The sequence below is a fragment of the Schistocerca serialis genome, chromosome 2 (genome assembly GCF_023864345.2).
Source record: "Schistocerca serialis cubense isolate TAMUIC-IGC-003099 chromosome 2, iqSchSeri2.2, whole genome shotgun sequence".
NCBI classification, from domain to species: Eukaryota; Metazoa; Arthropoda; class Insecta; order Orthoptera; family Acrididae; genus Schistocerca; species Schistocerca serialis.
The window spans coordinates 502,943,117-502,955,466 of record NC_064639.1 but is presented as its reverse complement, the minus strand read 5'-3'; the positions used below and the strand labels follow the sequence as shown (position 1 = coordinate 502,955,466).

Below are 12,350 nucleotides of genomic sequence, written 5' to 3'. Positions count from 1 at the left end.
CTCTGTAGCCCTGGCCTGTAAACCCTGCAACTCAAGCTCCAACAGCTTGCGTTCCCTTACTCCATGTGCCACACCTGTAGTTGATTAATGATGTCCTTTGCTATAAATTTTCGAACCTAATCATTTCCATTTCTCTGGACATAGCACTTACACAATAGAATATTTATGTGTACAGTAAACACAAATAAAACGAAGAACCCAGAGGACATGGCCGGATGCTACTGCAAGACAGTGTTATCAGCACCTAACAGAGTTTGAAAGGTACTTCACTGCGGATATCCACTTGGCCGGCTAGTTGAATCGTGGGAGTTTATGGGACATTCGGAAGTGATACTGGCCCGATGTTTCGACTGCATGGGGACGTGAAATCAGGCATATTAGTCGTGATGATTACGGTCAACCACGTCTGACCTCCATTAGTGAGGATTGCCATATTGTGCACCAAGCACACAGTAAACCCCTTCACATTTGCGCCTGCCATCCGAGAACATGTAATGGGCTCCTTGCAACGTTCCGTGTTATCCCGTGCTACTGATCATAGACTAACAGCAATCGGACTAGGGAATTACCGTCCCACGCGTAGGTTGGGGTTAACAACACAGCGCAAGCGGCTGCGTTTGGAATGATGCCGTGAGAGGGAAGCATGAACTGCCGATGAATGGCATCGCATGGCTCTGTACCTTCCTGGATGACCGTCGTCTACGAGTATGGAGGAACCTAAGGAGAGGTCCCATTCCTCCATCATCTGAAGAGGCACATCAGTGTTACTGCTGGCGTCATGATGTGGGTACCCACTGGGAACCCAAGGGGTATGACTTCAAGTCACGGCTGGTAGTGACTGAAGGGACTCTGACGGCACAACGTTACGTCACGGGCAACCTGCGTCCTCATGTGTTGCCTCTCACGCACCAACATAATGGTGGCTTTTTTTCAGGACGACAAAGCTCGTCCACACGTGGCACGTGTGTCTATGAACTGTCTGTGTTATACTGAGGTATCCCCGTGGCGAAGGAGAGTCCCAGATCAGCCCCTCACAGAACATGTGTGGGACCAGCTGAGACGTCGTCAACTCCTTCCCAGAGCCAGTGTGCAGGGTATCAAGGGCCAGTTACAGCACTTGTGGGACAGCCTGCGTCAGCAGAGGATGCAACAGCTTTACGGCACTCTTCCCAACCGAATCAGTGCCTAGATCCAGGACAGAGGTGGTGCAATGGCATGCTGGTAAATGGGCTCATACTGCCAAGCTCTTTGTAAATTTGACTGAATTCTGTAATCAATGAAATACCTCCACATACCCTATTAACCACCGAAGTTTCACTGCGTTTCCTCCTCCCGTTTCGGGTGTTTCATTATCTTTGTCAGGCAGTGTGTACATTAGCTCAGGTGCGATACACAGGGTGCGGAAAAACAATGTGATCAAAAGCATATTGCAGAAAGACAGCATCAAACGAAGGAATTTCAGTATAGGAACTAGAACTCGCAGTTGCGTATTTTCGCCGCTATATGAACGTAATTTAAATCTGACATATGGACGTCTTTACTCAAAATGAAAAGTAATTCACGGAAAATGCATACATACAAAAGTTTTTCGGACTAACAAGGGGAGGCCGCCAATTGTGAAATTCCGATTCGATACATAGTGCGCATAATAAAAGCTCATGGCCAGAGGTGTAATGTGGCAAAGCACCAAGATGCACTTCTCAGCCGTTGTCGAGAAAATCGACAGTTAAAAGAAACCGTTACGGTGAAATACTCTCTACGAATAATAATTTTCTACAGCGTCGTGGCGCAGTGGTAAGCGCTCGGGTTCGTAATCCGAAGGTCGCCGCATCGGATCTCGCGCCATGGAACATTTTTTTTTTAGTATTTGTTTTTTGTAATTCAAATGTATATATAAATACACACATACACACACTTTTATATATATTACAAAAAAATAATAAAAAAAGTTGCATGGCGTGGGATTCGATCCGGCGACCTTCGGATTACGAAACCGAGCGCTTACCGCTGCGCCACGACGCTCTAGGAAGTTATGAATCGTAGAGATAATTTCACCGCAGCGGTTTCTTTCAACTGTCGATTTTCTCGACAACGGCTGAGAAGTGCATCTTGGTGCTTTGCCACATTACACCTCTGGCCATGAGTTTTTATTATGCGCAGTTGTAAGTAATAGTCATTAAGAGAACAAGAAAAACACAAAGCGTTACATACAGTGTATCGCATTCAGCTGACGTACCACACAGCACATCGTCAGAAATGAAAACAATCGCATTTCCTAAGAAAGTCGAAGTAAAGAAAAACGATTATGCTCTTGTACACAGACTTGCCACCATTTAATTAACGTGAGTATGTCGTAGCAAATGTTCAAACTGATCACTGTTTTCACGGTGTCACAGAACATACCGGCGATGCAGGAATTGGAGCGATTGGGATGTGCTCTGAAATTCACCAGTCTGTCACTTCAGTACACGCAGCAAAAACACGAAGTACATCTGAGCGTGTCACTCACAATTCCCGCCCACATGTTCACAGCGAATCGCTCTTGATGACCTTGGTCGTACGCTGCAAGTGGATTCTGTACGGCCCAAACGTGTCTGTTATGTGAACTGTAAATGCCTTCACGGGCAAAGCAAGCCTCGTCTGTAAACAACACACGTTCAGGAAAAAGCGACTGTCGCCGTACTCGTTGCAGGAACCTGTCAACAAATTCCAGACGCGCATGGAAGCCTTCCGGACCAATAGCTTGTACCTTTTCCCGCTGGAAACCATGTAGACCAATCTCATGAACGACTTTCCAGACCTTGCGCCTCTACGCGCCAAGTTCACGAGCGACTACTTGCCACTGGATCTATCTCTATGCAATGTAACACGTCTTCGTCAAAATCAACGGTACGAACAGTACGTCACTTTCCCGTATCATGCTTATTAGCCCACAAAGACCCTGCCACTCTCATACGTCTTTCAATTGACACAAAAGTATTTTTTCAGAGGCGGCCTGCGACGTGGATAACGTTCCTAATAAATCTTACGAACTGCTCTTGCAGTGTCGTCAACAGCGCTATAGGCCAAATGCACGTCACTTACCTTATCCCATGTGAAACCGTATTCTATGTTGCTACTTCGGAATACTTACTCACTCGTTGGTACTTACTCTAGTCGGACTACTGTACCTACTGAGTACGATGAAAGGGTATTTAAAACCAACGTTCTGCAATGCACGCGAGTCCCACTTAGCGACAGCGATAGAGTGCAGTTTGTTTACGACTGCCAAAGGCAAAGAAGTTGCAGACTGGACGACCGTCACATAGCCGGAGTTGATGCTGATGCAGCGTCGTAAATGTGAACTGCGACCCATAGTTCCTATACTCAAATTCCTAAGTTTGATGTTGTCTTTCTGCCCTACACTTCTGGTCAAATTGATTCTCGCATCCTGTTTGACACAGAACACATAAATTAAAGGAAAAAAAATTTAAAAAATAACGAATCAAAGAAAATACGGTCATTGCTTAACCACCATGGTAGTGAATATCTGTGATCGCCCCCCCCCCCCCCCCCCGTCCAACGAGCAAGACTAGTCGAATAAAACACACGACCGCCGGCCATGCCTCGGGCATGGATGTGTGTGATGTCCTTAGGTTAGTTATGTTTAAATAGTTCTAAGTTCTAGGGGACTGATGACCTCAGATGTTAAGTCGCATAGTGCTCAGAGCCATTTGAACCATTTGAAAACACACGACCTCTGGCGCTTTATCTGCACAAAATAACAAGACGGAAAGAAGTCGCAACACCAAAAATAATTAATGTATACTAATGAAATTTCGGGAATACATTTGTCTAGGTAAGATATTTGAGTGATTAACACCGCAAGACCACAGGTTAATGTAAACACGAGATCAGCCTTTTGTAAATGTGAAATGCTGATATAATAATAACCTATATAACCAGCAGAATGTGAATGCAAGCATGCAAACGTGCATACATTGCGCTGTACAGGTGCCGGAGGTCAGTTTGTGGGATAGAGCTCTATGCCTGTTGCACTTGGTCGGCCACTGCAGTTGCCTTCCGAGGATGTCCCATACGTGCACGACTGGACACAGATTTGGTGATCGAGCAGGCCAATGCAACATGTCGACACTCTGTAGAGCACGTTGGTTTATTACAATGATATAAGGGCGAGCGTTATCCTGTTGGAAAACACCCCTGGAATGTTGTTATGAATGGCAGCACAACAGCTCGAATCACCAGACTGACGTACAATTTTGCTGTTACGGCGCGTGGGATAACCACAAGAGAGCTCCTGCCATCATACGAAATCGCACCCCCGACCGTAACTCCAGTTCAAGGTCCAATGTGTCTAGCAAGCAGACAGGTTGGTTGCAGGCCCTTAATTGGCCTCCATTTAACCCACACACGGCCATCACTGGCACCGAACGGAACCACCTTTTATCAGAAAACGCAACAGAGTTAGCTTTCGCTTGAAACAACCGAAGTCGCAAATGGTGGTGGTTTGAGGTCAGTGGTACACTCGTACGGGCCGTATGGCTCGGAACTGTGCTTGAAGTAACCGAATTTGTCACAGTTTGTTGTGTCACTGTGGTGGCGAACTGCTGCCGCATATGCAGTACGAAACGCCAGGGCACTACGCCGAACACGTGATCTTCCCTCTCAGTAGTGCCACGTGGGCGTCCGGAGCCTGATCTTCTTGCAACCGTACATTCTCTTGAAACTTCCTGGAGGATTAAAACTGTGTTCCGGACCGAGACTCGAACTCGGGACCTATGCCTTTCGCGGGCAAGTACTCTACCATCTGAGCTACCCAATCACGACTCACGCCCCGTCCTCACAGCTTTAATTCCGCCAGTACCTCGTCTCCTACCTTCCAAACTTCACAGAAGCTCTCCTGCAAACCTTGCAGAATTAGCAGTCCTGGAAGAAAGGATATTGCGGAGACATGGCTTAGCCATAGCCTTGGGGTCGTTTCTAGAATGAAATTTTCACTCTACATCGGAGAGCGCGCTGATATGAAACTTCCTGTTGGATTAAAACTGTGTGCCGGACAGAGACTCGAACTCGGGACCTTTGCCTTTCGCGGGAAAGTGCTCTAACCAACTGAGCTACCCAAGCACGACTCACGCCCCGTCCTCACTGCTTTAATTCCGCCAGCACTTGCCCGCGAAAGGCAAAGGTCCCAAGTTCGAGTCTCGGTCCGGCACACAGTTTTAATCCTCCAGGAAGTTTCATATCAGCGCACATTCCGCTGTAGAGTGAAAATTTCATTCTAGGTACAGTCTCTCGACCACCGCTATCAGCAATCATTTACGGTGTCTGCATTCCTGCCAAGTCTTTCTGCAATATCAAAAAAGAAACATCCATCTTCTCGTAGCCCTGCTACGCAACCTCTTTCAATCTCAGTGAGGTGTCGATAATGGCGTCTTTGTCGCCTTAAAGGCATACTTGACTAACGTCAGCTCACCACAACCAATCAAAAGGTAACCAACGCTAACGACCGTTACAGCGCGTATTTAAAGCAAACCTCATTTGCAAGCTCATAGCGACACTACTAGCGCCACTCTTATGCGACTGGCGCGAAATTTGAGTAGGCATCATCTTTCAGGTGTAGAAACACGCCTACCAACTTTCGTTTATGTCGCACAACTCATTGTTGGTGCTGCGATTTTTTCCCGGTTGGTTTAGATCGGCCGTTGTGTCCCGTACAGCCGTGGAGACGATGCCTGCATTTGTTAAATTTCCTAACCATTTTTCTTTCTCGCGTTAACGCGCCAGCACGCTACGGATTCAGCTTGCATGTGCTGCTAACAATCAGAGGGACGGTCCCCTGATACGCCCGTCGGAGAGTTTACCAGGCGCACTTCCGAATCGCGGGCCGGCTGCGCTAGAGGAGTCCGCTATCAGGCCGTCGGTCCGTTATCGGCGCTATCAGACGAGGCGAGCAGCGGGCGCGGCCGCCAGGTCCCAGGTGTCGCCATTGTGAGCCGAGGCAGCCGCGGACGCAGCCATGGACCTCTTCTTCATTGTGTCGGTCGTCATCAAGGTGCTCAAGCTGGTGAGTGTTCGCACCATACCAAGCACGCCGCACGCGCCTCCTGTCTCACTTGCTGTCTGCGGCACCTCTGCTGTTTCTAGAGAATACGGGTAGTCTCCAGCACCCGGCACATAGTCTTATTTTATTTCGCCGAGTCGCGAAAAGCAGACCGAACTTATTTCTTTAACGATCAAAACGTTTTCCGATTGCAAAGAGTTCCTTGTGTAACCATTAGCCATGTTGGTAAATAACTTTTCTGTGACTGTGTTATAATAAAGGATATATGCGTGTACCACAACCAGTCTAAATGTTTAAGATTATTAATCTCATCAAATTAATTTATCAGCTGCGCGTTTCCAGCCATTAGTGTTCATCATCAGGCACAGTGGTCATCTTGTCTTCATAATGTGATGCTTGTGCAAATATAACGTATTAATCGTATATAAGGGACACATAAATATGTCGTTGTTAAGTATCAGCACAATGTTTCGCGTTAGACTCACTTTAAAAAAAAAAAAAAAAAAAACACATTGTGGAAAGTTAAAGTGACTGCAAAATTAAAAAAAAAAAATAGGGCTACACAAACGAGGCCTGATGCTCGACTACCGCAGCAACCAACGGACGTGCATGCATGGACATAGTAAAGACCCTAGCAACTCAAGAAACAGCGATAGTCTAATTATTGCTATAAGTAGTACAAATAATGTTTAAGTGACCTTAAATAAAATGCCGCATCATTATGAAAACCTAAAATAATTAAAATGTCAGAGTTTCGACTGACTTTACAGCGGTCCTCTTCAGAGCGGCTAGCTGCTGCACTCTAGGATGCGACTGGACAGTTCGAAGTAACGATTTGTGTGGAGGGATGGCTGTACGGTAGAATATTGCCTTTGCTACTCTGGCAGTTGATGCGTAAGCAACAGCGAATCGGCAGCTTTATCAGAATCAAGCAGTTAGTTGTCCTGAAGAGGCGTGCTGTAAATTCAGCCGAAACGTCGGCGTTTTGGTTAACCGTTTCATAATAACGCGCCCTAATATCCGAAATCGCTTTATTCAAGTTGAAACTGGCCGCGGAAACCTATGAACTTACAATATTTAAGCGGTTTGCGACCCTTCATGCCCGGTGATGAGCACTAGTGACTCTAAGCGCGCCGCTAATAAATTGTCATAAGAGTATCTTAGACATTGGAATGATTGCGTAAATACCTTACATTGACTGGTTTCCGACATCGTAAGAATATATAGTGCAGGTGGTGCCCCACAGCCCGTAGACATTTCAAAGAAAGTCGTATTCCCGAACCAGAACCGTCAAGATCTGCAGATAAAATAATTCTTTATGAACTTGTGTGTCTCGACCATACTCAGACATCATAAAATTATTTACAGCGTGTCAGATTTCGTACTGTTGCGTCAAACAAAATAAAACCTACCTTGCGTCACTCCACCAGTAACAAAATGTTTTATACAGTCAATAGTAAAATGCACTACGGTACTATAGGTATAGTTAATTAATCAAGGCAAACAGTCATAATCAGATTTCACATTTCCGAGTGGTGTGCACTCTACACTGTGTATTGCCCTTTACTATTGACGGTAGTGCGATATGATGGTTTTTATTTTATTTGACGCCACAGTAAGAACGTTGCGATGCTGTAAGTACTTTTATGATACCTAAAGAGGATTAGATGGTCAAAACAGGTAGTTAATAAAGAATTATTTTATCAGCAAGTCTACCCGGTTTTGAAATCCGATTCAAAAATGTATCAGAATTGATAATACTCTTCTTTAAGGGTCTCACTTCGCTGAAAAAGAAAGGAAGGAAGATTGACGTCTGACGACTTGTAGACGACAAACTTGTTAGGAACGCATTGTACAAGGAAGAGTATGAAATCAAATAGGTGCTTTCCAAAGGAAATAGCCCAGTATTTTTCTTAAGCGATTTACTAAAATTACGGAAAACTTAAAACTGGATGGTCAGACATTTATTTATTTCAGTGTAGCCTATTACCTATAATTTAAACAGGGACTGTAATCATTCTTACACAAATTACTACTATCATCAGCATTTTTCCTATACACTGGCAACTAGTTATACAATACACACCACGGGGTAGCCGCGCGGTCTAGGGCGCACTGCCACGTCTCGCACGGCTCCACCGTCGGAGGTTGGAGTCCTCCCTCGGGCATGTGGGTGTGTGTCGTCCTTAGCGTCAGTTAGTTTAAGTCAGATTATGTAATGTGTAAGCCTAGGGACCGATTACCTCAGCAGTTTGGTCCCACAGGAACTTACCACCACCATTATCAATAAAAACCAAACCTACTATCAAATCTACGTCTACCAGTACTATAAGGACATCAATTCTTGTCTGCTTGATTCCACAATACACTCCATTACACCCCGTCAGTAGGCATACCCTGCCGGTTCCTTGGGGTTGCAGAAAACGATGAGATTGCATCTGCCCCTTACCGTTGGCTGTCGGCTCGCTGGTTGCAGGGTACGACTCACCTGTTCCGAGGCAGCATGGCTACTGCAGGTGAAAGTGCAGCCACATGCCGGCCCACATGACGCGGTTGTTTTCCTTGGACGGCGAGACAAGGCCCACAGCTGCGTATATACTTTGGTGGTGGTGGTATGGTCGCCGTGCATGCGTTGTTGGCTGTTCGCCTTTGGCAACTGTTGATTACAGCTGTCTTCCAAATGTTTATTATTCCAGTCTTTGATCACAGTATCAATTCCTGATTGATATTGTGACCAAAGACTGGAATAATAAACATTTGACAGTATTGGATCACTGTTTGTATACGCGACCATGTCGCAGTTGGTGAAACAGCTGTCTTCGCTGCTTCTCTACGTAACACGCTACCCAAACCTTCCTTGAAGTAGTTTCGGCAGTATTGCCCAGAATCTTTCTATCTTACATCGGGGTATCTTCTTGATGTCCAATCTTCCGTACGGATTCAGTTCCTGCTGATCTGCAACATCGGCATACAGCGGACATGCCGATATAGTATATTCCGGCGAGCCTTCACCACAGGCACTTTCGGAGGTTTTCCTTCGACCAGTTCGATGCCAGTTGGTGGCGTAAGGCTCGTGACCCATCAAGAAATGTGAAAACCTCTTAATAGATTCAGTGGCCTCATTCCCAGTCGGTTTTATATTTAGGGAAAAACCATGGGTGCGCCTCGCTGTTTGGCCATCAACTTACCGTTCCTGCCACAGGTGGAGGATCTGGTCAAGAATTTACTGCCTGCTTGTGACCCATATTCCAATTACATTCAGCAGTTTACGATATTGCTCTTTCTTAAGCCAGTACAGAGCAGCTTTTTTTCCTGTCTCTGGAGATCGAGTGGACATTCCAGCGCCTCAGCAGACGCAGAACCAAAAGCTCCCGTCAGCCGAAGGAGTATTCCGCGTTGCGCCCTGTTGACTACCCGTGCTGGTGTTATGAGTAGGAGTCTGTCTGCCCTTAACACACGCGCAGTATCCCATGATGGCACTTGGGTTAGCGTATGATATGTTCTTATTGTCAGCACTGGTAGTTCACAATCGCAACTGGCTAGACTAATCATTTTATTGATGGTCAGACAGGGGTCTGAATCTCGAATGCGTCTGCACTGCCTTAACCACTGCGCCAAATCGCGCGGTGATTGAAGTTGAAATAGTGCCAGGATAAAGACGATCGTAAAATTTATGGCTGGCGGAGAATACGCTAGTGATAATTAAAAAACCACCATTCACCACGTGTGACGCGTATCATGTTCTGTGGATAACGTCTACTCAATAATCCGGAAACCACCTGGCAGTGTATGGCGGAACTGGTACTATTAACTCATCTCCCCTTTGTCCGCCCCCGGTAGCTGAGTGGTGTAGTTGGCCTTTGGCTGTGCTGCGGTGAGGACGCGCTGTTTGTGTTCCTGCCGCGGAGCGAGCGCTCGTGTTGTTTACATAGTACTCGGCCGTTTCGCGCGTGCCGTACTCAGCATATAGATCACTATGGCGCACCAATACAGAAAATCGACGCTCAAATTTACGTTCCGCAACGAATTTGCACGGCCCAAAGCACTCGAAGTCGAACGATTTCTACGAGAAGAAGTTAAAATCCCAGCGAGCGACATTCTCGGCATTCACTTGTCCATTGTGAGCAGTATCGTATATGTGAAGATCATCAACGACGCAACATGTGACCGGATCCTTCGGGACACGAAACAGGGCCTCCGTTTCTGCCATGCTGATGGCAATGTGGGGACTGTGCACGTCGATTATTCTGGCATGGGACTTCGCACGATTAGAATTTTCGAACTTCCTTTCGAACTACCGGCGGAGGACGTCGTGACAGCGCTGCGCCCCTACGGCACGGTCCATGATCATATTGCGGAAAAATGGACGCAATTCCAGACATATCCTGTGCTGAACGGCGTCCGCCAGGTCCGAATCGAACTTAAACGACATGTCCCTTCATATCTGACTATCGGTGGCTGCCGTGCCATCGTCATCTACGATGGGCAACCGAAGACCTGCTCTGGTTGTGGGAAGGAGGGACACCTCAGATCAGAATGTATGCAACGTCGCATCACTCAACTGCCGCCGGCTGAAGCGGACCCGCCATCGCAGCCGACGCTGCTTCCTGTGACTTATGCAGCAGCCCTCACGACAGCTACCACTTCACCACGACAGCCGACATCCACTGCTGTGTCGCGGCTCCATGCTCCAATACAGGGCGATGATGCCACACCCGTTCCACAAGCTACGGATTCAACTCCGATGCCGCCGCCTCCGTCGACGGATAACAACATACAGGAAGATAGCATGGCCGTCGATTCGCTTATTGTGCCTACGGCTGTCTTTGTGCCGGAACGTCGTGAATCTTTGCCATCGTCTGACGCAGAAGAACACACCAGGAAGCAACGCTCTCCGAAGCGACGGAAGCGGAGGCGCAGAGCAACTTCCGAACGGGATGCGACACCGCCTCCAGAGGATGACGATTCCACCTTCAATGACGACGCTACCACAGAGGCAGCCGCCATTTGCTGCAGTGTGGCACCATCGAGCGATACTGAGGACCACCCACATATATCTACAGTGGCACAATCGGATGCCGAGATGCAGGACAGATGCTGCCCACCACCTTCTGGAGTGCAAGCACCAATGCCGTGTCCTAAGGACGCTAGGAACGCCGATCTTGCTTTCAGTTCCCCGACGTGGGCGGATGACCACGACGACGAAGGAACCATGCAAGTTACGCCAACAGGGCCCACGGCGTTGGCGCCGGCTCTCTAGAACAGCCTGCAGGTGAGGTTTGGGGGGATGCGGAGGTGCCAATACAGTCAGAAGCGTCATAGGTAATTCCAGTCTTAATGAATAACTTAACACCTGCGGTTCGTCAACAAGCTTATCGTATCGCCACGCTTAACCTCAACGCGATACGAACGGCAGTGAAGATCCAGTTGCTGCGTGAGATGCTTCGTTCTTCGGATGTTGATATTGCCCTGTTGCAAGAAGTATATATAGCGGCCCTCCCCGTTTTCTACGGTTATGTGACATATGTGTCACCGGCGGACCGGAATGGCAGCGGTACGGCAATACTAGTGCCCGACGGCATTGCCATCGAAGAAGTGACTTACCTTCCGTCAGGAAGGGGGCTGGCGATCACAGCACTGGGCACGCGCATCATTAACATTTACGCTCCATCAGGAACTGACCAACGCCGCGAACGATCGCTGTTCTACTCGGAGGATATCGCCCCCCTCTTCATCAGCCGCGTCGATCAATATATCTTCGGCGGCGACTTTAACTGTGTGCTCCACCCCAAAGACCAAGTCCCACATTTCTCGACTTGTCAAGAACTTCGGCTCCTGGTTCGAGACCTGCTTCTCACCGACACGTGGGAGACAGTGCACGGTGACCGTCCCGGGCCGACATACCTTACTAGTCACTCAGCCAGTCGCCTAGACCGCATTTATGTCTCACGAGCTCTAGCGCCGGGAGTATTGGACGCCGAACGTTGGCCGCTTGCCTTCTCCGATCATAGCGCTTTCATATGCACACTCACTCTACAACAGCAGCGGATATGGCGCAGCCGAGGACCCTGGAAGCTGAATGTGGCACATCTTCAAGCCCCGGAATGCCGTCAGATTATCGCCAACACTTGGCTGGATTGCGAACGTCGTCTTCCCCGATACCCATCGACTCTAGCATGGTGGGTGGACTGTGCAAAACCAGCTTTTCGGCGTGTGCTAACACAATTCGGAAAAGATACCGCAGCTTGGCATCGTCACACATTGGACTTTTATTACACGATGCTTCGCG

At 47.8% G+C, this 12,350-nt stretch overlaps 1 protein-coding gene across 1 annotated transcript in view; it reads left to right on the top strand.

Annotated features, from left to right (window-relative positions):
- The first annotated feature begins 5,998 nt into the window (after window positions 1-5,998).
- LOC126457462 (protein snakeskin-like) overlaps window positions 5,999-12,350 on the top strand; it is a 33,123-nt gene continuing 26,771 nt past the window's right edge. Inside the window, exon 1 of the mRNA XM_050093751.1 lies at window positions 5,999-6,064. Within this exon, the coding sequence (XP_049949708.1) occupies window positions 6,017-6,064 (48 nt within the window). The 5' untranslated portion in view covers window positions 5,999-6,016. The remainder of the gene's footprint in view (window positions 6,065-12,350) is intronic.